We start from the raw sequence: 26,018 nt of genomic DNA on the forward strand, positions 1-26,018 counted from the left end.
CAACGACGTGAGGTCGCTAAGTCGGGGGTCCGCACTGCAGCGATTTTTCTCTCTCAAAAAGGAAATTGGACATTTTTTGGGTGAGAAGAGACAACCAATGGAAGAACTGTCCGATCCTGTATGGCTGGCAAATCTGGCTTTTTTGGTTGACATAACGAAACATCTAAATGCGCTGAATGTTAATCTTCAAGGGAAAGATGCAGTGGTGAGCCAGCTATATGCTCACATCAAGGCCTTTGGAACCAAACTGCAACTTTTCCAAAGACACTTGTCCCAAACAGAGCCCTGCACCGCGCACTTCCCAGCTTTGAAAAAGGTCATTGACAGTTTCCCACAGGACATCGGTGCGCAAATGAAGCGTTATGCAACAGCTGAGGAATTTAACAAACGCTTTCGGGACTTCGCAGTTATAAGGACATGTTGCTTTTCTCTTCTCCCTTCTCCGTGGACCCTGATGATGCTCCTCCACAGCTGCAGCTGGAGCTCATTGAGCTGCAGTTTGACGATGAGTGCCACGGGAAACACCAGCAGTGTTCTCTTGTTAACTTTTACCGGCAGCTGGACAAAAGCAGGTTTCCAGAAATGCGGTCATTTGCTAAGAAAATGCTGAGCTTATTCGGCTCCACATATTTGTGTGAGCAAACATTCTCAGTCATGAACTTAAACAAGAACCGATTGAGGTCAAGGATGAGTGACTCCCACTTGCGTGGCATTTTACGCATCTCAACCACTGCCCTCAAGCCAGAACTGGTCTCTTTATTGAAATCTAGATCTCAGTATCACCCTTCTCATTAGTGTCAGCAAGTTATCTGTTCCTTGATCAATCTGAAATTGAGTGTTTTGAACGGTAACATGTCACTATTAACAGTGAAAAGCCTAAAGCACACTAATGCACTTGGACTTATGGCACTTGTTTTTATGAAACTCTTGAATAAGATTTGGTTATAACTGTTGATGTTATGTACCTGTAGATGTGAAACAAACTCTTGCTTTCTGAAAGATCTTGTAAAAGACAAGGGCAAAATTCACTTGTTTTAAAGTTTAATGATAACAGACCACTTTGCATTACTTATAACTCCTGTTTAAAATGTTCATGAGGCAAATATATTTAACTCATGGAAATTTAAGGTATTCTATACAGTTTGTTCAATGTTATCTGACTAAATGAAAGGCAGAATTGTGTTTTTAGAGTTGTTCACATCTGCCTGAGTGGCTTATATTTGGTTACATTGTCATTTGAAAAATAAAGGTAATTGTGACAATGATAATTGTTTTATAACAGTGTGTTTTCACGTAACTTTAGTGGTAAAAATGTCGGAAGGAACTATTGGCCCCCGGGCATCTTCACTTTATCAAATTGGGCCCTCTTTGCAAAAAGTTTATTCACCCCTGCCGTACGAGGTACTTATTTGAGGCCGAGTCAACCTAGGGGAGGTCCAGTACCGGTTCATATAATCGTCACCGGTGTTGGCGGCCGTGAGCGGGAATCGAACTCGGGTTGCCGGGTTCGTAGCGCTAACCGCTGCACTATTGTGCACATGCAGGCAGATACACACAAACACCCTTACATATGTAGAGGTGTTACGGAGGGCAAACAAACACACTGGGCGTGGTTATGCCCGTACGCCGAAAGGTGCTTACATCCACGTCCGCACCGTTTAGCATGGGGGGCTAACACGGCGCTGGGATCCCCCACGGCCCCACCCCTCAGTGGGGGAGTTGCTATATAAGGCGGTGAGCCGGAGGGCTCGGGGTTCAGTGTTCAGCCTTAACCAGAGAAGCAAGAAGACCTGCTAGATAGGCCCTGGGACTCCCCTGGATCGCTGTCCTTCTCAAGACCGACCAGGGCAAGCCAGTGGCGTGGCCCCAAGAGCCCAGAGCCGATGCTCTTGTAAGAGCCGGTCTGGGGACTCGGGGTGCCGTAATCCCAGCTTAACCAGAGCTGGGTTAGCTAGCCTCCCCTAGCCCTGTAGTGGAGGACCTAGGAGTAAGGCTAGCTGTGACATAGAGTGTTGATCTCCCTGTTAAATGGATGAAGGTGCCGATACCCCTTCGAGTGTTGTACATCTCGGCCTGTTATGTACTTTGTGCTTAATAAATAAGTGTGCCTCCAACTACGTCGTCCAAGTCTCCTGGAACCTACTACACATACACTCGTACGCGCGTGTGCACATAACATGGCCATACGGTTGTCGTAGCTGTACCTTGCAGGTCGGGCACACAAACTCGCAGCCCGCGCGTGTGCCTTTGTCCTGCAGGCATGCTCCACACAAGACGCGTGTCCGCACACCAGCAGGTAGGGGCGGCTGTGTAACGTCCCAGGCTCCACTGGGAAACAGACAAATTTAAAATCCCAACCAAGGCATGGGATCAGAACAAGTGCTAAGGCAGCACCTGACGCGCAAAGACAGCGTCGACTTTTCCCATTTGAAAGCGACGACTCCTCGTCATCATCACAGATTAAGGACTTATGACGATAGACCTGATTTTCATTCAATCAAGTCTACGATTGAATGACAATCGTCGACCTGATTTTCATTCATTTAAGATTTTCTTTGGACGTCAGCAAATAAAGTACAGTAGATTATCGATTATCCGTGCTAATGACGGGGAGGACAGCCGCGGATAATTCAAAATCGCGGACATTAGATTAAAACATTTGAACTATAAACTTCATACATTAATAGTACATCTAGCAACTAATTTACCCGGTGGTATTGAAACAATTCTTACCTGCTTGTGTTGAACCAATGCTGCTTGAAATGATACAATAACAGGCTTTGACGATGAGAAGCGTAAAAAACTATTCTGAGTTTATTGTCCGCTTATTTTATGGCCTACTCAGATCTTCTTTCGGGGACTCAATTCGCTACTTTTAGCTCTGAAAATCAAGCGTAGTGAGTGAGCCTCTATGAAGGCCAGCAGCGTGCTGTTAGTGGCCGTGTAAGCAGCAACACATCCGTCTTTGTCTCCCGTATCTACACTCGCAATGAACCGAGCACTCATTTAAGGTCGAGCTGACCTAAGGGAGGCTCCCAAGAATGGATCATATTCGAGTTGCCGCTGTTTCTCCCCGTCAGAAATTAAATTCCCTTCACGCATCTTCATGTGGCGTCTCCATGAGACGACTGTAAATGCACGAGCTAAAGGCGTGTCTTTCTGTAATCGCCACACTGCCTTACGCGAGACTTTAATTTTACATTTTCCATCATCGACTCCTTTAACGGATGTAGAAACTTGAACTTATTTCGCACCGTACGTAGCCAACGGTGCTAATCCGATGTGCGGAGCAAGGACACTAAAACACAAAATGCGCGCGCATGGAGGCCGTGCTATAAACAATTACCTTTGATTTCCTGTCCGGGCAAGGACGATACAGTCCACTAAAACTACGAGCACGCGGCACACCACCAGTGGACCGTATCCTGCCGCGTGTGCAGGCGGTGCAACTGCACGGGCCCACACGGGTGAGGAGTTGCTGCGGTGCCATGCCACGTGAGCAGAGGGGGACATTGGCAGGTTTCATTCTTGTGTTTCTTGCACCAGGCCCAGACTCTCACACAGAGACCGAGACTCTCACAGAGATCCACAGACTCACCACACAGAGACCCACAAACTCACCACACAGAGAGACCCACAGACTACCACACAGAGACTCACCACACAGAGACCCACAAACACACCACACAGAGAGACCCACAGACTCACCACACGCAGAGTCCCGTGTAGGTACCTTCAGGCTGCGTCGACCTAGAAGAAGGCCAAATAGGATTCAGATTTTCCCGCCACCGCCTCCAATCGCCCCGACCCGAAAGTAGACGTGGGGGGTGGTGGGTGGGTGCCCAGGGGAGAAGCTGTCGGTTGGGCGTGGTCGCGTTGTATGACGTCACTCGACGGGGCGTGGCTATAGGGGGCGTGGTCACGTCATTCACGCTATTACGTCACCTGTGACGTTACTTCAGAATTTGAGACGGGTGTGAAGGAGACGGCTGCTTCTGAATCTTCAGCTGCTTCATCTTCATCATCTTCATCATCAACTTTCGAACGGCTTCTGCCGAAGCCATCCAATCGAAAATCTTTACGAGGTGAGCTGTGTGGGTTCGTGGTGAGTATGTGGGTCCGTGTTGTGGGTTCGTGGTGAGTGTGTGGATCCGTGTTGCGGGTTCGTGGTGAGTGTGTGGGTCTGTGTTGTGGGTTCTCGGTGAGGGTGTGAGTCCGTAGTGAGGATGCGGGTTCGTGGTGAGGTTACAAGTTCGTGATGAGGATGTGGGTTCATAGTGAGTGTGTGGATCCGTAGTGAGAATGTGGGTCCGTAGTGAGGATGTGGGTTGGTGGTGAGGATGTGAGTTTGTGGTGAATGTGTGAGTCCGTGTTGACGATGTGAGTCCACTTGTGATAGCGGTGACATCGCCCTCCACTGACTCTCCTCTGTCCCTCTCTCCACTCTCCACGCAGAGACGCTGAGAGATTTACGGAGCACAACAACGCTACTCTCAGAATTAGCGCCATGGTATGCGTGACCCCCTTCACTCAATATATGAACCACACCAGGACTTACAAACACCACCCACACTGATGAACACCCTCACTTACAAACACCACACCAACACCCTCACTGACGAGCACCTCACTGACGAACATCCTCACTTACGAACACCACTCACACCTACAAACACCACCCACACTTACGAACACCAACACTAACGAACACCACCCACACTTACGAACACTACCCACACTTACGAACACTACCCACACCTACGAACACCCACAATTACGAACACTACCCACACTTATGAACACCCACACTTACAAACACCCACACCTATGAACACATTTTTGTTACAGCCTCAAGGGGACCGTTGTCTTTGTGTGTGTGTTGACGAGTCTACTGCACCTTTGTCTATGTGTGTGTATGTGTGTATGTGGGGAGCGGTAGTGTAGCCGTTTGCGCACTCTGCCACGAACCTGGCGACCCGGGTTCGATTCCCGCTCACGGCCAACACCAGTGACGATTATTTGAACCGGTCCTGGGCCTCCCCTAGGTCGACTCAGCCTCAAATGAGTACCTGGTGTGGTGTGTTAACATCGTCACTGTGGAGACAAAGGTGCTGCTCACCCACCCCCTAGTGTGCCGTGATGGCCTTCTTAGGTGCTCGCGAACAGCACTTGCCCCAACAGTCTGTTACAGGCTATACGGGGGGTCTTTGTATGTGTGTATGTGTTTGTACGTGTGTGTGTATGTATGTGTGTATGTGTGTGTGTATATGTATGTGTGTAGACGAGTCGAGCTGGAGCCAGTGGGAGGCAGCCTCCGTCTATCACCACGTGGAGTGCGTTCACCTCCGGGACCGGATTAATCCGCAGCAAATCACCCAAAGGTGAGAGAGAGGAGCAGAAACATCATCAAAGTCTAAGAATGATAGCAGCTCAAATAGCAGCAGCTCAACCAAGTGGCCTGATATCAAATCATCAGCATTGTAATCGCTTGGAAATGCACAGCAGCAGCGAAAAACATATTCTTGGTTCTTTCGGTAAAGTCACGTAGAATGGAAATAATAAAATAATGAAAATTAAACATTAATAAAATTAAATTCTCACGAAGTTTCGGCCACAAAGCAAGCAGCCATCCTCAGGTGAAGAACAGAGCTGTTGGAAAAACAGCGTCCTAATGAACACTGATAAGTTTCGATTTAAAGCTTTCGTGACTGCAGGGATTCATCTTCTTGGTTCTTTCGGTAAAGTCACGTAGAAGGAAAATAATAAAATAATAAAAATAAAACAATCAAATAATTCTCACGACGTTTCTGCCACAACGCAAGCAGCCGTCTTCAGGTGGAGAACAGGTCTGTCAAGTAGACAGAGTCTGAAAACGGCTGCTTGCGTTGTGGCCGAAACGTCGTGAGAATTATTTTATTATGTTTTATTTTTATTATTTTATTATTTTCCTTCTACGTGACTTTACCGAAAGAACCAAGAAGATGAACACTGCTAAGCTTGGCAGCGTATTTTAAGCTGGGTGGGAGGAGGAGAGCGCCTTGACAAAGGAGTTTACATATCAACGGAGGAATTTAGCATATAGATGACAAATGCCGATATGGGGTTAGTCACTCCTTGTGGAATGTGGAGGCGGTGGGGGGTCTCAAAGTCATATTATGCTTGTGTATTATGTAGGATGAGCAGTAATAAAGGGGAGGAAAATTTTAATAATAAATAACTGCAACAGCCCAAACCACCGCGTATCAAGCTAGTGCATTACGTGGAAAACAAAAAAGGAGTTTCTAAAGAACTGCAAATACCCTACTACCATACAATAAACCGATGTGAAAAAACTAAATATAAACTACATCAATATAATCAATGTACTCAATGTACTCTCCAATAAGCTGAGCTATTAACATTAAGTAACTGGGTATATACTACACAAAAAAATGACTACCATATAGTAAACTGATAAAAAAACTTTAATATAAACTACATCAATATAATCAATAAGCTCAATATACTTTCTAATAAGCTGAGCTACTAACAATAAGTCATTATACATTACACTTCTATGTCGAAAAAAGTAGCGTTTTTTCCTTAACGTTAGCACCACGGAAAGCAGCAAGCGTTGTTCAGACGGACGAGTCCATCTATGCTCGGAAGGGAGGAGGGGGGAGAGAGAGAGAAACAACCACAGTGTTGTGCTACTCTGTCCTGTGCTGCGTTACAACAATGCTATAAACTAGACTTCTATAATTCTAGATTTGAAGCTTTCGTGACTGCAAGGATTCATATTCTTAAGTTTTTTTCGGTAAAGTCACGTAGGTAAAAAATTAAAATTAATAAAAGTTAAATAAAATAAAAATCACGACGTTTCGGAGGCAACACAAGCTTCCGTCTTCAGGTGGAACCGTCACAGCCCAACAGCTGTATCAAGTAAATGTGAGATTACAGGAGATACCACTCCGTATATATAATGGTTGAGGGGGGGGGGGCCAGGAATGGCCCACTTTTTATTATTATGGTAAGGTGCGGCTTGAGACTATGAATAGACTGCATAACAAAAGACTGAGCCTTTATTATGGAGAGGTTCGGTTTGTGACTACGCCTAGCCTACATAACAAAAGTGTGAAAAAGAAAGCTAAACCTGGTAGAAAGCTAAACCTGGTAAAACAACAATGGCTGTCCATCAGTAACCTGCAATAGTTTTCTATCAAATAAGATGGTCCAAATAAGTGTAGTTAAATCTTTTTTTGCATGGTTAATCACATCTTTCCAATGATTAAAGGTGTGGTTTGAGACTATGAATAGACTGCATAACAAAAGACTGAGCCTTTATTATGGAGAGGTTCTGTTTGTGACTACGCCTAGCCTACATAACAAAAGTGTGAAGAAAGAAAGCTTAACCTGGTAGAAAGCTAAAACATGGTAAAACAAAACTGGCTGTCTATCACTAACCTGTAATAGTTTTCTGTCAAATAAGATGGTCCAAATAAGTGTAGTTAAATCGTTTTTGCATGGTTAATCACATCTTTCCAATGATTACTGAGTTTGTAACCATCATCACGGTTGAAATTATGTCTGTGTTTGTATATTTGTATGGCTTCGTGTACAAACCTTTGATGGTAGCCAGGAGGTTTGCAGAGCACTTTGGTCTCGGAATAGACAATTTCATGAGAGCCCACAGAGTTGTAGTAATGATCGGCAACGGCCGAAGAATCAGTTCTGCCGTGTTTCAAATCTGACTTGTGCTCGCGGACACGATCAGAAACATGACGTTTCGTTTCTCCAATGTAGCAATCACCACAACTGCAACTCAATTTGTAGACTCCAGGATACTGTAAGTCAGGAACGACATCCTTCACAGATGGAATCAGATCACGGATTTTATGCACTGTACTGAATCGGACATGGATCTTATGTTTGTTTAGAATTTTGGAGATCTTTTTGGTCACGCCTGCTATGTATGGTAACGTGATAGTTTTGGTCGGAGTTTCATGTGGCTGTTTCTGTATGGTGGGAGAAACAGCTTGGCGGATGGTGCGGTCAGAGTATCTGTTCATCCTGAGGGCCCGATGTACATGTCTTAATTCACCGGCCAGGTGGTGTTGGTCAGAAATGCCATGGGCTCTGTGGTATAGCGTTTTGATGAGAGAATTATTTTGAGATGGGTGGTGGTGGGAATCCGGTTTCAAGTAGGATTCTGTGTGGGTGGCTTTCCTGTAGACAGAATGTCCCAAGGATCCGTCAGGTCTCCTCTCAAACAGAATATCCAAGAATGGTAGTTTACCATCTTTCTCCACTTCCATGGTGAATCTAATGGATGGGTGTCTAGAATTGATGTGGTCCAAGAAGTGGTTCAATGCTGGGAGGCCATGTGGCCAGATGACGAAAGTGTCATCCACATACCTCTTCCACAGGGAAGGACGCAGGGTGGATGTCTGGATGGCGTCTGATTCAAACTTTTCCATGAACATGTTGGCTATAACTGGTGACAAGGGGGAGCCCATAGGGGTACCCTCATTCTGTTTGTAGAAGGTGCCATTCCAGGTAAAATAGGTGTTGGTGAGGCAATGCCTAACCAGCGCAGGTACATCAGAATTCAATTCATGTTGGACTAAGTCCTCAATTATTGTTAGGGTGTCCGGTACTGGGACTTTGGTAAACAAAGATACTACACCAAAACTGACGAGGATGTCATCAGGAGATAGTGTAATAAACGACTGGACCACGATGTCTGGCTCAGTGTCCTTTATTATTCGGTTCGTGCTGTACACCCACACGGCTGTCTTTACTCTGTAGCTTCTCCACGGTGCTGACTCCAATGTCGGCCCGATCCACAACAGCAGCTCCGCTGCTGTTTCTCTCACACAGCCCCTCTTGGCTGTACTCGCTGCTGCTCTTCTCCCTCCGCAGCTCTCACAGCTTCTTGCTCTCTCTCTCTCTCTCCGCAGCTCCTCCTGGCAGCCACACCGCTGCCTCTAACAAGCAGCCCCCTCTCTCTCTCTCTCCGCAGCTCCTCCTGGCAGCCACCCCGCTGCCTCTAACACGCAGCCCTCCTGGCTGTCTCCTCCCCAGCTGCACACCACTCCGCAGCTTCCTCTTATCTTCGGGGTTGGCTCCCGATGGCCGTCGGCGCCCCCCCTCTCCACACTTGCCCGCGTGGCCTCACTCTTTTCCGCTCACACCCCGACTACCTTCCCCTTCCGGTTTACCCGCTTAAAAGCCCCGAACCTTACCCCCACGTCACATGACTCCACCCCCCGTGACGTCACCTCCGGAAGGTCGCTTACGCCCGCATTACACCACCCTCCCCCGTAGAAAAATCCCAGCCGACCTCGGCTGACCAATAGCAAATCGTAATGCGGCGAACCGAGCTTCCCCCCCTAAAGGACACTAAGCATATAATGTAACAGCAAAAACAACAACAACGCAATCAACATCAACGATCGTACAAAAGCATGCAATAAATACAACTGTAAGAAGAAAATAACAAGACAACAACACTCAACGAAACGTAAGCGATTTGGAACGTGTGCGGGTCGCCGGCCCGTCCCGGACGGTCGGCGGCCCACTCGCAGAACGGGAACGCGATGAAAGTCGAGGAACGACAGGGGGTAATCCCCCTGTCGCAGCTGGAAGTCCACCGCCGTCCCGTGTCTCTAAAGAGTTAGTCTTGGGCTTGTCCTGTGACCGTGCCCGCAGCTGGGTCGGAAGGGCTGCAGGGCTCGAAGGTCCCGCAGACCTGGCAGGCGTCCTCTGAGCAGGGCCCCTCGTCCCCCGCAATGTCACGGCCGGCCTGTCTGGAACAGGTACGACAGGCGCTCTAGCAAAATCAATGGACGCAGGCAGGGGAGAGTCAGCAGCAACAGACCCCGGCAAGGCAACATTGGGGGATGACGCATCATGTAAGGGAGCAACATATGGTTTCAAGCGCGACGTATGCACAACCCAGCGACGAGACCCAATCTGGACGCGTGCTGTCTGTGGGTTGGGAACAGCAATGAGGCGTACGGGACCATGCCAGGGTTTGTGCAATTTCGGCGAGGTCCCCGGACGTACCTGTGGACAATGAAGCCAGGCTAGGTCCCCAACCTTCCAAGGGCACTCCCCCTCAGACCGTCGCGCATATCGCTCGTTCCGGGCCTGGGCTTTGGCCGTAGCCACGCGGGCATTCTCCCGCGCCTCCGTGACTCGGCGAACCGTGTCCTGAATGTATTCAGGAAGTGGTTTCCGAGGTCCCTTCACCCCAGTTCCCAATTGCACATCCACCGGCGGCACGTTTTCCCGACCATACATAAGGTAAAACGGCGAATATCCCGTAGCCGCATGAGGCGTCATCCTGTACGCCGAAAGCACCCCGGGGATGTGCAGATCCCAATCTGATTGTTGTTCACTCACGGTATGGCAAAGCATGGCAGACAATGTCCTGTTCAGCCGTTCAACCATACCATCCGTCTGCGGGTGGTATGGGGATGTCCGTACTTTCTTAGTCCCAAGGCCCGCGCACACTTCCGCCAATAATTTAGAAGAGAAATTCCTGCCCTGGTCCGTGAGGAGTCTCTCAGGCGCCCCCTTATCCATAATATACCCAAACAAAAAGGCGTCGGTAATGGCCGCGGCCGACTGATCAGGCAACGGCCAGGCCATCGGCCAACGGGAGAGGTACTCAACCCCTACCAGCAAATATTTATTACCCCTCGCCGATGGTGGAAAAGGTCCCAATATGTCCAGTGCCACCAATTCATTGACTCGAGACACCTGAATCGACTGGAGAGGCGGCACGTAAGGATGTTTCGGCGGCTTACGTTGTGCACACGCAGGGCACGCGCGCACGTGCCCTACGACATCTGTCGCCATGCCGTGCCAAAAATAATGACGTTGCAACGTCAACAAGGTCTTCTGCACCCCTAAATGTAAGAGAGTGTCACAATGGAGGGTTCTAATCAACTCGAACCGCAAGGACGTTGGTACCACCAGGCGCCAACGTTCCTGGAACCCCTCCCGCCACATAAGCAGACCATCTCGGAGAGCGGTTTGCGGCCCCACAGCCGTACTCGGACTCCCATTGTCCTTAGCAGACCGCTTCCGCAAGGACACCAATGACTCATCCATCATCTGTTCCCGGATCCAGACAGACCGCGGCAGATTCAAAACCCCGTCAGCCGGTCCCGGTTCCATCGGAGTGTCCGACTTCTCGACGGCCAACGTGAGCGGCTGAGGGGGGTTTGGAATCGGCGAACACCTATGCGTCCCCGACTCACATTTACAAGGGGCGCGCCGCGGTAATCTGGAAAGTGCGTCAGCGTTCGCATGGCGCACACCCTTCCGATGTTGAATTTGGAAGGAAAATTCCTGTAGCGTGTCCAACCAACGTGCCAACTGTCCGGATGGCTGGTCAATTTTAAGGGCATATTGCAAGGCCGCATGATCCGTACGCACAATAAAAGAACGACCGTAGAGGTATGGTCGAAATTGCCGTAGGAAAAAAACAACCGCCAATAGTTCTCTGCGAGTGACACAGTAGCGGGTTTCCGCAGGAGACAAGACTCGGCTACCATACGCCACGACACGCTCTACACCCCCTTTAGACTGTGATAACACCGCCCCAATACCTGTGTCACTCGCGTCCGTATCAAGAATGAATGGGTGATCGAAATCGGGATAATCCAATGTTGGGGCCGTGGCCAATAGATCACGCAGACTCCGAAAGGCCGCCTCCTCCGGCTGTCCCCAACCAAACTTCCGTCCTTTACCCGTAAGGAGATGCAAAGGCCTCGCAATCGTCGCAAAACCCGGCACGAATCTTCGGTAATACGAGGCAAATCCCAAAAACCGCCGAACATCCCCCACGGTGGCCGGAGTCGGCCAATCCCGGACGCACGCCGTCTTTTCCGGATCCGTGGACACTCCCTCAGCGCTCACAATGTGCCCCAAATAGCGGACGGACCGTTGCAGTAGGTGACATTTCTTTGGTTTGAATTTCAATTTGGCAGAACGCATCCTCGTGAACACTGTCTCCAGCCGCGTCAAATGTTCATCGAATGTGCGGCTGAAGACAATGATATCGTCCAAATATATAAGACATGTCTCCCACTGCAACCCCGTCAAAACGAGCTCCATCAATCTTTGAAATGTAGCAGGGGCCGCATTCAATCCCATCGGGAGACAGTTGAATTGAAATAACCCCTGCGGCGTACGGAATGCGGTTTTCTCCCGTGAGGACTCGTCAAGGGGAAGCTGCCAAAATCCCGAAGAGAGGTCCAGTGTGGAAAAGAACTTAGCCCCCGACAATGCGTCGAGGGAGTCATCCATACGCGGCAGGGGGTACGCATCTGCCACCGATATCTTATTCAACTTGCGGAAATCAACACAAAATCGCAATTTGCCATCCTTCTTCTTAACCAAGACGACTGGAGCGCCCCATGGGCTGTTAGATGGCGATATAATGTCCGCAGCCAACATGTCTTCCACTGCCCCCCGTACGTGTTCTCGCTCCGCAGGACTCATCCGATGCGAATTTAATCGAATAGGGGCAGCATCGCCCGTCTCAATGTGATGGTAAAGCAAGGAAGTGCGGCCCAAATCCAAATCATCGGAGCTGAACACATCGGAATATGTCAACAACAATTTACGCAGCGCACCACGTTGCTCCATGGACAGGGAAGAATTTTCGTCACATAATTGAGCAACCCAACGATCATCCGAACTCCTTGGCTCGGAAACCCCAGCAACAACTCCCCGGCTATGTGGACAATCATGGGTCGCAAACGCCGTAGTGGCATGTGCCACAACCGTACCGGCCGGGACACGGACGTTTTCTCCCCCCGCATTAAGCACCTGTAAAAACGGTAATTGATCCGGCCGGACGATGGTCTGTGCCCCCACTAACGCCAACCCGGTTGTTATCGTGGCGGACGGTGACAACAAGACCCCTACTGCTCCTAGCCGATCAGGCAGGGGCTTCCGATACCGCAAGGGTATAAGCATCTGTGTACCAGGTGGAATGTCCACAGATGCGACGGACAGCGCCTGCACTTGTACGGCCGAAGCAGGTCGCCCCCAGGGCGACGGCAGAAACGAGATTTGACGGCCCCCCGGCAGTTCAATACAATTCTCATTGATTTTGATCAAAATGGGCATCTTAGCCAAAAAATCGGTGCCTAACAAACAAGGAACCGCCAAAGATCTCGATATCAACACAACACCCGAGGCCGACACATCCCCAATAGATATCTTAGCATCCACCTGACCCACGATGCCCATGCTACCCCCGTTCGCAGCGACGCACGACCCATAAACCGGACGCACAGCCCCCGACGGAATGCCCAACAGATGGAAAATGACATCCGATATAATAGTCGCAGACGCCCCCGAGTCGACCAAAATGCGCACGTCCACACCTTGTATGGACCCCGGTACAGTGGACGAACCCGTAGCGGCCGCGACAACTCTCCGTGCCAATTTGCGCCACTGCGTAACTGAATGACAAGGCCCCGTCGATGGCCTTTCTTTAACAACAACAATAGGATCGCGCAACACAGGTGGTGGGTGAGGTGGAAAGCCTTGCCGAGTGTCTGGTGCGTGCCGACATGCCTGTTTCGGAGGATCTTTAGCCGACTTGACCGGTGCCGAGGCCTCCTGCTGCGGCGGAGCCGGGAAGCGGGCCCAGCAGTCTCTGGCGTAGTGGCCCCTACGCCCGCAGCGGAAACATTCGGCCTCGTTGCGCCGAAACGCAGGCCTCGCCTCCTGACGGCCCCGTTCTGGTAGCACCGCGCGCGGTCTCGGCCCGCCGCGTCCCGTCCATGGAGCGGAGGCGGCCGTCAGTTGTTGAGGGCCCCGGTCATCCGGAACATAGACGGCCTGCGCAGGGTCCCACCCCAGCGCATCCCCTTCTTTGACGGGCCCCCCCGTCCACGCCGTCACTTGTTTCCAGCGACGGAGGTTGAATTGCGCATCGAGACACTTAGCAGCCATCCGGGAAGTTAGCTTCTCATGCCCACACACAGGCATGGGGATCCCTAGATCCCGAGACAACTCCAACATTTTCCCTAATATGAGAGGCTCGAGCAGGTCCTGTGGCGTCTCAGGATAAGCTGCCATGGCCAGCTCCAGCACCGCACCCCTGAACGCCACGGGCGACTCCTCTGGTGCTCGTTGTCGTTGAGCGAATCGCCGATGCGCATCATCTGGTGGCTCATAAGCATCGGCCATTTCTTGAAAAACACCACGTAAAGTTGCCTTCTTATCGGTCGCTATGGAACGGAAGAATCGGACAGATTCGTCGTCCAGAAGAGTCGGCAACACCTCCAAAGCCTCCGCATCGGTCCATCTTGCTGTGCGTACCGCCGCCAAGAAGCGGCAGGCGAACGCGCTCCAGTCCCCACCGACGGAAAATTCTTTAACTGTTGTAAGGTGGCGACTCCGACTCCTCTTCCCGCCGTCTTCCAATGGTGGTGGTTGTGATGGCAAATTCAAAATGGCGTCGGCCCGCGGCGTGGCCAAGATGGCGGTTTGGCGCCACGGAGCGCGCAAAATGGCGGCCTCTTGCCGCGTGGGCAATGGCGGCGGCAGGACAGGCAACGTGGCGGCCCGCGGAGCACCACTTGCATCATCCATCGTCCCTGGCGCGACGAGATGGCATAGATGCGCCAGGACGTCCTGAAGTGCCTCCAGTTGTACCGCCATCGCTTGCCATCGTTGATCCGCGTCTGATGATGTCGACGGACCCGCCACCGCGCCAACATCCTCCACTCCCGTTCCCGTGGTCGCCTCAGCCGGGCTCTCCTCCACCACCCCAACAGGATCCGCGGTTGGAGGGAGTTCGTCATCGTCGGACGAAGAAGCCGATGCAGGCGCCGGATTAACTTTCTTCCTCACTTGTTTCGACATGCCGTTGCACTTCCGACACCAGTGTAATAAACGACTGGACCACGATGTCTGGCTCAGTGTCCTTTATTATTCGGTTCGTGCTGTACACCCACACGGCTGTCTTTACTCTGTAGCTTCTCCATGGTGCTGACTCCAATGTCGGCCCGATCCACAACAGCAGCTCCGCTGCTGTTTCTCTCACACAGCCCCTCTTGGCTGTACTCGCTGCTGCTCTTCTCCCTCCGCAGCTCTCACAGCTTCTTGCTCTCTCTCTCTCTCTCCGCAGCTCCTCCTGGCAGCCACACCGCTGCCTCTAACAAGCAGCCCCCTCTCTCTCTCTCTCCGCAGCTCCTCCTGGCAGCCACCCCGCTGCCTCTAACACGCAGCCCTCCTGGCTGTCTCCTCCCCAGCTGCACACCACTCCGCAGCTTCCTCTTATCTTCGGGGTTGGCTCCCGATGGCCGTCGGCGCCCCCCCTCTCCACACTTGCCCGCGTGGCCTCACTCTTTTCCGCTCACACCCCGACTACCTTCCCCTTCCGGTTTACCCGCTTAAAAGCCCCGAACCTTACCCCCACGTCACATGACTCCACCCCCCGTGACGTCACCTCCGGAAGGTCGCTTACGCCCGCATTACAATAGTACCATATCCTTAACCATAGAGACTTATTGGGTTGAGTTGAGTACTGCCGAAGAGGTCTTGCCTGTGAGGGAAGCAGAGTATCTGATAGAAAACGGGCTAGTTTGTAGGTAGGATAGTTTATCATCGACACGATGGGTCATAGCGGGGTGCCTTCTTTATGGATTTTGGGAAGACCATAGAGTCTGGGAGGTCTAGCCGCCGATGGTTTAAGAGAGGGACGTTTGCTTGGTTCGATTAGGGAAGTCGAACTCGTGATGATACTGTTGGTTTTTGTCGTTAGGCTTTTAGTGGGATCGTTTTTAATTTTGGAGTAACTCCCATCATTAAGAAGGTCCAGGATTTTGTTGTTGTATGAATCAAAAGTCAAAAAAAAAAATCTTTATCCATGATGACCGTGGCATTGCCCTTGGCTGCCGAGAGGATGACTATATCATCTATTTCAGCTGAAATAGCTACTATTCTTAAGAATCATAATCAACGATTTTTGGGTTTAGATCGCGTTATTTATAAATGTGTCGTAACCCTCCACCACCCGACACGGCCAATCAGTAAAAAAAAGTGTCACGTTGACAAAAGACAAATAGTTCACTGCTTTAGCCCACCGGTGTGTTGAAGCGTGAAACCACAACATTTACAATTTGAGTACGACGTTTCGCTGGTAATTGCATCCAGCATCATCGGGCAATTCGCCAGAATGGTGAGGCTCTGCTGTGTCTCCCGTTCTTATATAGAGCAGCAGCAGGGTGACGTCATCATTAACTCATTAACTCATCAGGTGCAAAGATTTGAGGGGGGGGGTTATTGTAATTATATACTTGATTAGTAATAAGGCTATTGTTACGATGCGAGTTGTAGATTAGTAATCAAGTAGTCGTTGATTATGAACAATATTGGTCGCGAAAGCCTACGTGTTATTCTTAAGAATGCTAAGAAACCCACTAGTAACATCAGCAAAAACGAACGTTCTGAACTCGCGGACCTAAAAAAGAGAGATGATATAGTCATCCTCTCGGCAGACAAGGGCAATGCCACGGTCATCATGGATAAAGATTCATACAACAACAAAATCCTGGACCTTCTTAATGATGGGAGTTACTCCAAAATTAAAAACGATCCCACTAAAAGCCTAACGACAAAAACCAACAGTATCATCACGAGTTCGACTTCCCTAATCGAACCAAGCAAACGTCCCTCTCTAAAACCATCGGTGGCTAGACCTCCCAGACTCTATGGTCTTCCCAAGATCCATAAAGAAGGCACCCCGCTACGACCCATCGTGTCGACGATAAACTCTCCTACCTACAAACTAGCCCGTTTTCTATCAGATACTCTGCTTCCCTTCACAGGCAAGACCTCTTCGGCAGTACTCAACTCAACCCAATTAGTCTCTATGGTTAAGGACATGGTACTATCTCCTGATGACATCCTCGTCAGTTTTGATGAAGCATTCTGTTTGAGAGGAGACCTGACGGATCCTTGGGACATTCTGTCTACAGGAAAGCCACCCACACAGATTCCTACTTGAAACCGGATTCCCACCACCACCCATCTCAAACGAATTCTCTCATCAAAACGCTATACCACAGAGCCCATGGCATTTCTGACCAACACCACCTAGCCGGTGAATTAAGACATGTACATCGGGCCCTCAGGATGAACGGATACTCTGACCGCACCATCCGCCAAGCTGTTTCTCCCACCATACAGAAACAGCCACATGAAACTCCGACCAAAACTATCACGTTACTATACATAGCAGGCGTGACCAAAAAGATCTCCAAAATTCTAAACAAACATAAGATCCAAGTCCGATTCAGTACAGTGCATAAAATCCGTGATCTGATTCCATCTGTGAAGGATGTCGTTCCTGACTTACAGTATCCTGGAGTCTACAAATTGAGTTGCAGTTGTGGTGATTGCTACATTGGAGAAACGAAACGTCATGTTTCTGATCGTGTCCGCGAGCACAAGTCAGATCTGAAACACGGCAGAACTGATTTTTCGGCCGTTGCCGATCATTGCTACAACTCTGTGGGCTCTCATGAAATTGTCTTTTCCGAGACCAAGGTGCTCTGCAAACCTCCTGGCTACCATCAAAGGTTTGTACACGAAGCCATACAAATATACAAACACAGATATAATTTCAACCGTGATGATGGTTACAAACTGAGTAATCATTGGAAAGATGTGATTAATCATGCAAAAAAGATTTAACTACACTTATTTGGACCATCTTATTTGACAGAAAACTATTACAGGTTACTGATAGACAGCCAGTTTTGTTTTACCATGTTTTAGCTTTCTACCAGGTTTAGCTTTCTTTTTTCACACTTTTGTTATGTAGGCTAGGCGTAGTCACAAACCGAACCTCTCCATAATAAAGGCTCAGTCTTTTGTTATGCAGTCTATTCATAGTCTCATGCCGCACCTTTAATCATTGGAAAGATGTGATTATCTTCTTGGTTCTTTCGGTAAAGTCACGTAGAAGGGAAGTAATAAAATAATAAAAATAAAACATAATAAAACAATTCTCACGACGTTTCGGCCACAACGCAAGCAGCCATCCTCAGGCGAAGAATGAAACACCCCAAGCTTGGAGCGTATATTTAAGCTGGGTTAGAGGGGGGGGAGGTGGGAAGAAGAGCGCCTAAACAAAATAATTTGCATATCAAGAGGAATTCAGCATATGGAAAATGCGTAGGAGGTGGGCGGGGGGGGTTCCAAATCAATACTATGCCCGTGCATTATGCAGGATTAGCAGCATCAAAGGGGGGGGGGGGGAAGGGGGGGAGCATTAACAAAGGAAAGGAATGTTAATAGTATGTAGCTGTAGTTACTAAACAACCACGTAAAAAACTACAGTATAAACTGCATGACAAACTAAAGTATAAACTACATAGCATCATCAGTAAACTTACTATACTCTACAATAAGCTGAGTTACTAACAGTAAGTAATACATGAAAAATTCTACGTTGTAAAAAATTATATAATATGCTTCCATCTAAACTTTATTCTCTTACATCACACGCGTCTATACCGTACTATATACTTCCATAGGCAAAACCAACATTAAATTACATACTGTATTGCTATAAACCACCCTATACCTTATACATTTTTAATATAACACTATGTATTATTCTACCCACCCTAATGTGTATCAAAATGGTTTATTACGTCCTTCCAGTGATTGCTAAGCCAGAATCCATCTTCTCGGTTAAAATTGTCTCTGTGTTTGTAAATGTGGATCGCCTCATGTACGAATCTCTCATGATAGCCAGATGGCTTGCAGAGAACCTCTGTCTTGGAGAAGTCAATGTCATGTGAGCCCACTGAGTTGTAACAGTGATCTGCCACGGCTGAGGTGTTTGTCCTACAGTGTTTCAGGTCAGCTTTATGTTCACGGATGCGGTCCGAGACATGTCGTTTGGTTTCCCCAATGTAACTGCTACCACAGAGGCAACTTAGTTTGTAGACACCAGGGTACTGTATGTCTGGAACCACATCTTTTACAGACGGTACCAGATCACGGATTTTATGTACTGTGTTGAATCGGACCTGGATCTTGTGTTTAATCAGGATTTTGGAGATCTTTTTTGTGACCCCAGCAATGTAGGGTAAGGTGATGGTCTTGAAAGGCTCCTCAACAGGATCCTTCTTGGTGGTTGGAGTGATGGCTTTGCGGATTGTGTAGTCGGAGTAACCATTAGCCTTAAGAGCTTGGCGTACGTGTTTGAGTTCACTGGAAATGTGTTCATGGTCGGAGATGCATTGGGCTCTATGATATAGAGTCTTGATGAGGGAATTCTTCTGGGATGGATGGTGGTGGGAATCCGGTTTTAGATAAGCATCCGTGTGGGTGGCTTTCCTGTAGACAGAGTGGCTCATTGAACCATCAGGTCTCCTTTTGATTAGGACATCCAAAAAGGGTAGCTTGCCATCATTTTCGACTTCCATGGTGAATCTGATGGCTGGGTGTATGGAATTGATATGGTCGAGAAATTGGTCTAGAGCAGGCCGGCCATGTGGCCAGATGACAAAAGTGTCGTCTACGTACCTCTTCCATAAGGTCGGGCGTAGAGTGGCAGTCTGGATGGCGTCCGTCTCAAATTTCTCCATGAAGATGTTGGCTACAACCGGAGATAAGGGGGAGCCCATTGGGGTGCCCTCAATTTGCTTGTAGAAGGTTCCATTCCAGGTGAAGTATGTATTGGTTAAGCAGTGTCTCACCAGGGGGGGTACCCCAGCATTCAGTCCTTGATGAACCAAGTCTTCAATGATTGCGATGGTGTCAGGCACAGGCACCTTGGTGAACAAGGAAACCACATCAAAACTGACAAGCAGGTCGTCTGGGGACAGGGCAATCCCCTTGATTGTTGATACCAGGTCAGTAGAGTTTAGTACTGCAGAGGTGGTTTTTCCAGTGAAAGGCCGTAGGATTTCGGACAAAAAACGAGCCAGTTTGTCAGCCGTGGCAGATCACTGTTACAACTCAGTGGGCTCACATGACATTGACTTCTCCAAGACAGAGGTTCTCTGCAAGCCATCTGGCTATCATGAGAGATTCGTACATGAGGCGATCCACATTTACAAACACAGAGACAATTTTAACCGAGAAGATGGATTCTGGCTTAGCAATCACTGGAAGGACGTAATAAACCATTTTGATACACATTAGGGTGGGTAGAATAATACATAGTGTTATATTAAAAATGTATAAGGTATAGGGTGGTTTATAGCAATACAGTATGTAATTTAATGTTGGTTTTGCCTATGGAAGTATATAGTACGGTATAGACGCGTGTGATGTAAGAGAATAAAGTTTAGATGGAAGCATATTATATAATTTTTTACAACGTAGAATTTTTCATGTATTACTTACTGTTAGTAACTCAGCTTATTGTAGAGTATAGTAAGTTTACTGATGATGCTATGTAGTTTATACTTTAGTTTGTCATGCAGTTTATACTGTAGTTTTTTACGTGGTTGTTTAGTAACTACAGCTACATACTATTAACATTCCTTTCCTTTGTTAATGCTCCCCCCCTTCCCCCCCCCCCCTTTGATGCTGCTAATCCTGCATAATGCACGGGCATAGTATTGATTTGGAACCCCCCCCGCCCACCTCCTACGCATTTTCCATATGCTGAATTCCTCTTGATATGCAAATTATTTTGTTTAGGCGCTCTTCTTCCCACCTCCCCCCCCTCTAACCCAGCTTAAATATACGCTCCAAGCTTGGGGTGTTTCATTCTTCGCCTGAGGATGGCTGCTTGCGTTGTGGCCGAAACGTCGTGAGAATTGTTTTATTATGTTTTATTTTTATTATTTTATTACTTCCCTTCTACGTGACTTTACCGAAAGAACCAAGAAGATGAATCCCTGCAGTCACGAAAGCTTTAAATCGAAAAAAAGATGTGATTAACCATGCAAAAAAAGATTTAACTACACTTATTTGGACCATCTTATTTGATAGAAAACTATTGCAGGTTACTGATGGACAGCCATTGTTGTTTTACCAGGTTTAGCTTTCTACCAGGTTTAGCTTTCTTTTTTCACACTTTTGTTATGTAGGCTAGGCGTAGGAAAAAACCGAACCTCTCCATAATAAAGGCTCAGTCTTTTGTTATGCAGTCTATTCATAGTCTCAATCCGCACCTTACCATAATAATAAAAAGTGGGCCATTCCTGGCCCTTCCCCCCCCTCAACCATTATATATATGGAGTGGTATCTCCTGTAATCTCTCATTTACTTGATACAGCTGTCGGGCTGTGACGGTTCCACCTGAAGACGGAAGCTTGTGTTGCCTCCGAAACGTCGTGATTTTTATTTTATTTTACTTTCATTAATTTTAATTTTTTACCTACGTGACTTTACCAAAAAAACCTAAGAATAGACTTCTATACATTACAATATTATACCTTACAATCTAAACTACACTGTATAATATCGTATACGCAGCCCAGTATAAGCTCTAACATTATGCATTATATTGATATGCCTCCAACTAAACTTTTTTCTACATCACACCACTATACACCGTACTATACACTGCCATAGACAAACCCCAACATTGAATTATACACTGCGTTACTATACACTACCCTATAACTTAGACTATACATTGTAATATTACACTATGTATTATTCTACAAACCCTACTGTATACCACACTGCTGTCTATTCACGATACATTACGATACTATATATTACCTTATACATTCTATTAAACATTACACTATTGTACTATTTATTAATATACAATCTACTATACACCATACCATTGACCGTCGCGTGAAAGGTACTAAGAGGAGGCAAAGAAATATGTAAGTGGGAGAGTGGTAGCAGGAAACTTGCAGCGGAGCAAAGACTCCGATCCGTGAAGAGAATACAAAAGCAATATAGTCAATGCCAGCGAATTGAATGCGGTCTGAAAGTCACCGTAAACGTGAACACAATCAATCAAGACCCGAAATGGTTCATCACATCCTTCCAATGATGGCTGAGCCAGAATCCATCTTCTCGGTTGAAATTGTCTCTGTGTTTGTATATGTGGATGGCCTCATGAACGAATCTCTCATGGTAGCTGGATGTCTTGAAGAGAACCTCCATCTTTGAGAAGTCAATGTCATGTGAGCCCACTGAATTATAACAATGGTCTGCCACGGCTGAGGTGTTGGTCCTACCGTGTTTCAGGTCTGCTTTGTGTTCACAGATGCGGTCCGAGACATGTCGTTTGGTTTCCCCAATGTAACTGCTATGACAGAGGCAACTTAGTTTGTAGACACCAGGGTATGTCTGGAATCACATATTTTACAGACGGGACCAGATCACGGATTTTATGTACTGTGGTGAATTGGACCGGGATCTTGTGTTTATTCAGGATTTTGGAGATCTTTTTTGTGACCCCCGCAATGTAGGGTAAGGTGATGGTTTTGAATGGCTCATCAAGATGGTCCTTCTTCATAGTTGGAGTGATGGCTTTGCGGATTGTGTAGTCGAAGTAACCATTAGCCTTGAGAGCTTGGTGTACGTGCTTGAGTTCACTGGCAATGTGTTCCTGGTCGGAGATGCATTGGGCTCTATGGTGTAGAGTCTTGATGAGGGAATTCTTCTGGGATGGATAGTGGTGGGAATCCGGTTTTAGGTAAGCATCCGTATGGGTAGCTTTCCTGTAGACAGAGTGGCTTATTGAACCATCAGGTCTCTTTTTTATGAGGACATCCAAAAAGGGTAGCTTGCCATCTTTTTCGACTTCCATGGTGAATCTGATGGCTTTGTGTATGGAATTGATGTGGTCGAGGAATTGGTCTAGAGCAGGCCGGCCATGTGGCCAGATGACACAAGTGTCACCCACGTACCTCTTCCATAAGATTGGGCGTAGAGTGACAATATGGATGGTGTCAGTCTCAAATTTCTCCATGAAAACGTTGGCTACTACCGAAGATAGGGGGGAGCCCATTGGGGTGCCCTCAGTTTGTTTGTAGAAAGTTCCATTCCAGGTGAAGTATGTATTGGTTAAGCAGTGTCTCACCAGGGGGGGGTACCTCAGTTTTCAGTCCTTGATGAACCAAGTCTTCAATGATTGCGATGGTGTCAGGTACAGGAACTTTGGTGAATAAGGAAACCACATCAAAACTGACAAGCAGGTTGTCTGGGGACAGGTAAATACCATTGATTGTCGATGCCAGGTGAGTAGAGTTTAGTACCGCAGGTGTTTTTTCCAGTGAAAGGCCGCAGTATTTCAGACAAAATACGAGCCATCTTCTTGGTTCTTTCGGTAAAGTCACGTAAAAGGGAAGTAATAAAATAATAAAAATAAAACATAACAAAATAATTTTGAGAATTAGTTTACCGAAAGAACCAAGAAGATGAATCCCTGCAGTCACGAAAGCTTTAAATCGAAATAAAATACGAGCCAGTTCGTAGTTGGGGAGTTGATAGTAGAGACGATGGGACGAAGGGGTGTATCTTCTTTATGTATCTTTGGTAAGCCATATAATCTTGGTAGCCTGGCCGCAGAAGGTTTCAACGAGAACTGTTTGCACCATTGGAACCTCATTTGCCAGTAAATATATGATAATTGTTTTTTTACCCTTCTATCTGGCAACAAAACTGACACCTTTTTTTACAAGGAGTCATGTTTACATAGACCACAATACCTGCAGTCATAATGCAAACAAAAAACACAACTCTGATAATGTGCACTGTCCTTGAAGTTGATTGGTCCACACCCGAGTCAGCTTTCCTTAGAGCCTAGTCTCACATGGGTTGGACCAGATGACGCCAAAAGGCGCACAACTCAAAGACAATGCACCATCAGAGTATGAGAGCTCGGGGTAAGCATTTACACCATTGGAACCTCATTTGCCAGTAAAAATATGATAATTGTTTTTTTACCCTTCTATCTGGCAACAAAACTGACACCTTTTTTACAAGGAGTCATGTTTACATAGACCACAATACCTGCAGTCATAATACAAACAACAAACATAACTCTGATAATGTGTACTCTCCTTGAAGTTGATTGGTCCACACCCGAGACAGCTTTTCTTAGAGCCTAGTCTCACATGGGTTGGACCAGATGACGCCAAAAGGCGCACAACTCAAAGACAATGCACCATCAGAGTATGAGAGCTCGGGGTAAGCATTTACACCATTGGAACCTCATTTGCCAGTAAAAATATGATAATTGTTTTTTTTATCCTTCTATCTGGCAACAAAACTGACACCTTTTTTACAAGGAGTCATGTTTACTTAGACCACAATACCTGCAGTCATAATGCAAACAAAAAACACAACTCTGATAATGTGCACTGTCCTTGAAGTTGATTGGTCCACACCCGAGACAGCTTTCCTTAGAGCCTAGTCTCACATGGGTTGGACCAGATGACGCCAAAAGGCGCACAACTCAAAGACAATGCACCATCAGAGTATGAGAGCTCGGGGTAAGCATTTATACCATTGGAGCCTCATTTGCCAGTAAAAATATGATAATTGGCTTTTTACCCTTCTATCTGGCAACAAAACTGACACCTTTTTTACATTGTCTTTGAGTACATGGCCCCGTCCATCGTCCCTTTGATGCGGTGAAGTTGTCCTGTCCCCTTCGCAGAAAAACACCCCCAAAGCATAATGTTTCCACCTCCATGTTTGACGGTGGGGATGGTGTTCTTGGGGTCATAGGCAGCATTCTTCCTCCTCCAAACACGGCGAGTTGAGTTGATGCCAAAAAGCTCCATTTTGGTCTCATCTGACCACAACACTTTCACCCAGTTGTCCTCTGAATCATTCAGATGTTCATTGGCAAACTTCAGACGGGCATGTATATGTGCTTTCTTGAGCAGGGGGCCCTTGCGGGCGCTTTGTGTAGGTCTACAATCTTGTTCCTGACAATCTTGGAGAGCTCTTTGGTCTTGGCCATGGTGGAGAGTTTGGAATCTGATTGATTGATTGCTTCTGTGAACAGGTGTCTTTTATACAGGTAACAAGCTGAGATTAGGAGCACTCCATTTAAGAGTGTGCTCCTAATCTCAGCTCGTTACCTGTATAAAAGACACCTGGGAGCCAGAAATCTTTCTGATTGAGAGGGGGTCAAATACTTATTTCCCTCATTAAAATGCAAATCAATTTATAACATTTTTGACATGCGTTTTTCTGGATTTTGTTGTTGTTATTCTGTCTCTCACTGTTCAAATAAACCTACCATTAAAATTATAGACTGATCATATCTTTGTCAGTGGGCAAACGTACAAAATCAGCAGGGGATCAAATACTTTTTTCCCTCACTGTATAATGTAATATATAGTATCGTAATGTATCGTGAATAGACAGCAGTGTGGTATAAAGTAGGGTTTGTAGAATAATACATAGTGTAATATTACAATGTATAGTCTAAGTTATAGGGTAGTGTATAGTAACGCAGTGTATAATTCAATGTTGGGGTTTGTCTATGGAAGTGTATAGTACGGTGTATAGTGGTGTGATGTAGAAAAAAGTTTAGTTGGAGGCATATCAATATAATGCATAATGTCAGAGCGTATATTGGGCTGCGTATACGATATTATACAGTGTAGTTTAGATTGGAAGGTATAATATTGTAATGTATAGTAGTCTAGTTTATAGTATAGTTGTAACGCAGCACAGGACAGAGTAGCACAACACCGTGGTTGTTTCTCTCTTTCTCCCCCCTCCTCCGTTCCGAGCATAGATGGACTCGTTCGTCTGAACAACGCTCGCTGCTTTCCGTGGTGCTAACGTTAAGGAAAAAAACGCCACTTTTTTCTACATAGAAGTGTAATGTATAATTACTTATTGTTAGTAGCTCAGCTTATTGGAGAGTATATTGAGTTTATTGATTATATTGATGTATTCTAGATTTGAAGCTTTCGTGACTGCAAGGATTCATATTCTTAGGTTTTTTCGGTAAAGTCACGTAGGTAAAAAAATTTAATTAATAAAAGTAAAATAAAACTAATTAAAACATTAAAAAATTCACGACGTTTCGGAAGCAACAC

General features: G+C 47.1%; 1 protein-coding gene across 1 annotated transcript in view; it reads left to right on the plus strand.

Moving 5' to 3' along the window:
• Positions 1–417: 417 nt before the first annotated feature.
• LOC144938607 (dual specificity tyrosine-phosphorylation-regulated kinase 4-like) overlaps positions 418–26,018 on the plus strand; it is a 95,128-nt gene continuing 69,527 nt past the window's right edge. The window contains exons 1-3 of the mRNA XM_078866595.1: positions 418–572; positions 4,456–4,510; positions 5,282–5,381. Coding sequence (XP_078722721.1) covers positions 418–572; positions 4,456–4,510; positions 5,282–5,381 — 310 coding nt within the window. The remainder of the gene's footprint in view (positions 573–4,455; positions 4,511–5,281; positions 5,382–26,018) is intronic.

This window comes from Lampetra fluviatilis, chromosome 22 (assembly GCF_964198595.1).
Source record: "Lampetra fluviatilis chromosome 22, kcLamFluv1.1, whole genome shotgun sequence".
Classification (NCBI taxonomy): domain Eukaryota; kingdom Metazoa; phylum Chordata; class Hyperoartia; order Petromyzontiformes; family Petromyzontidae; genus Lampetra; species Lampetra fluviatilis.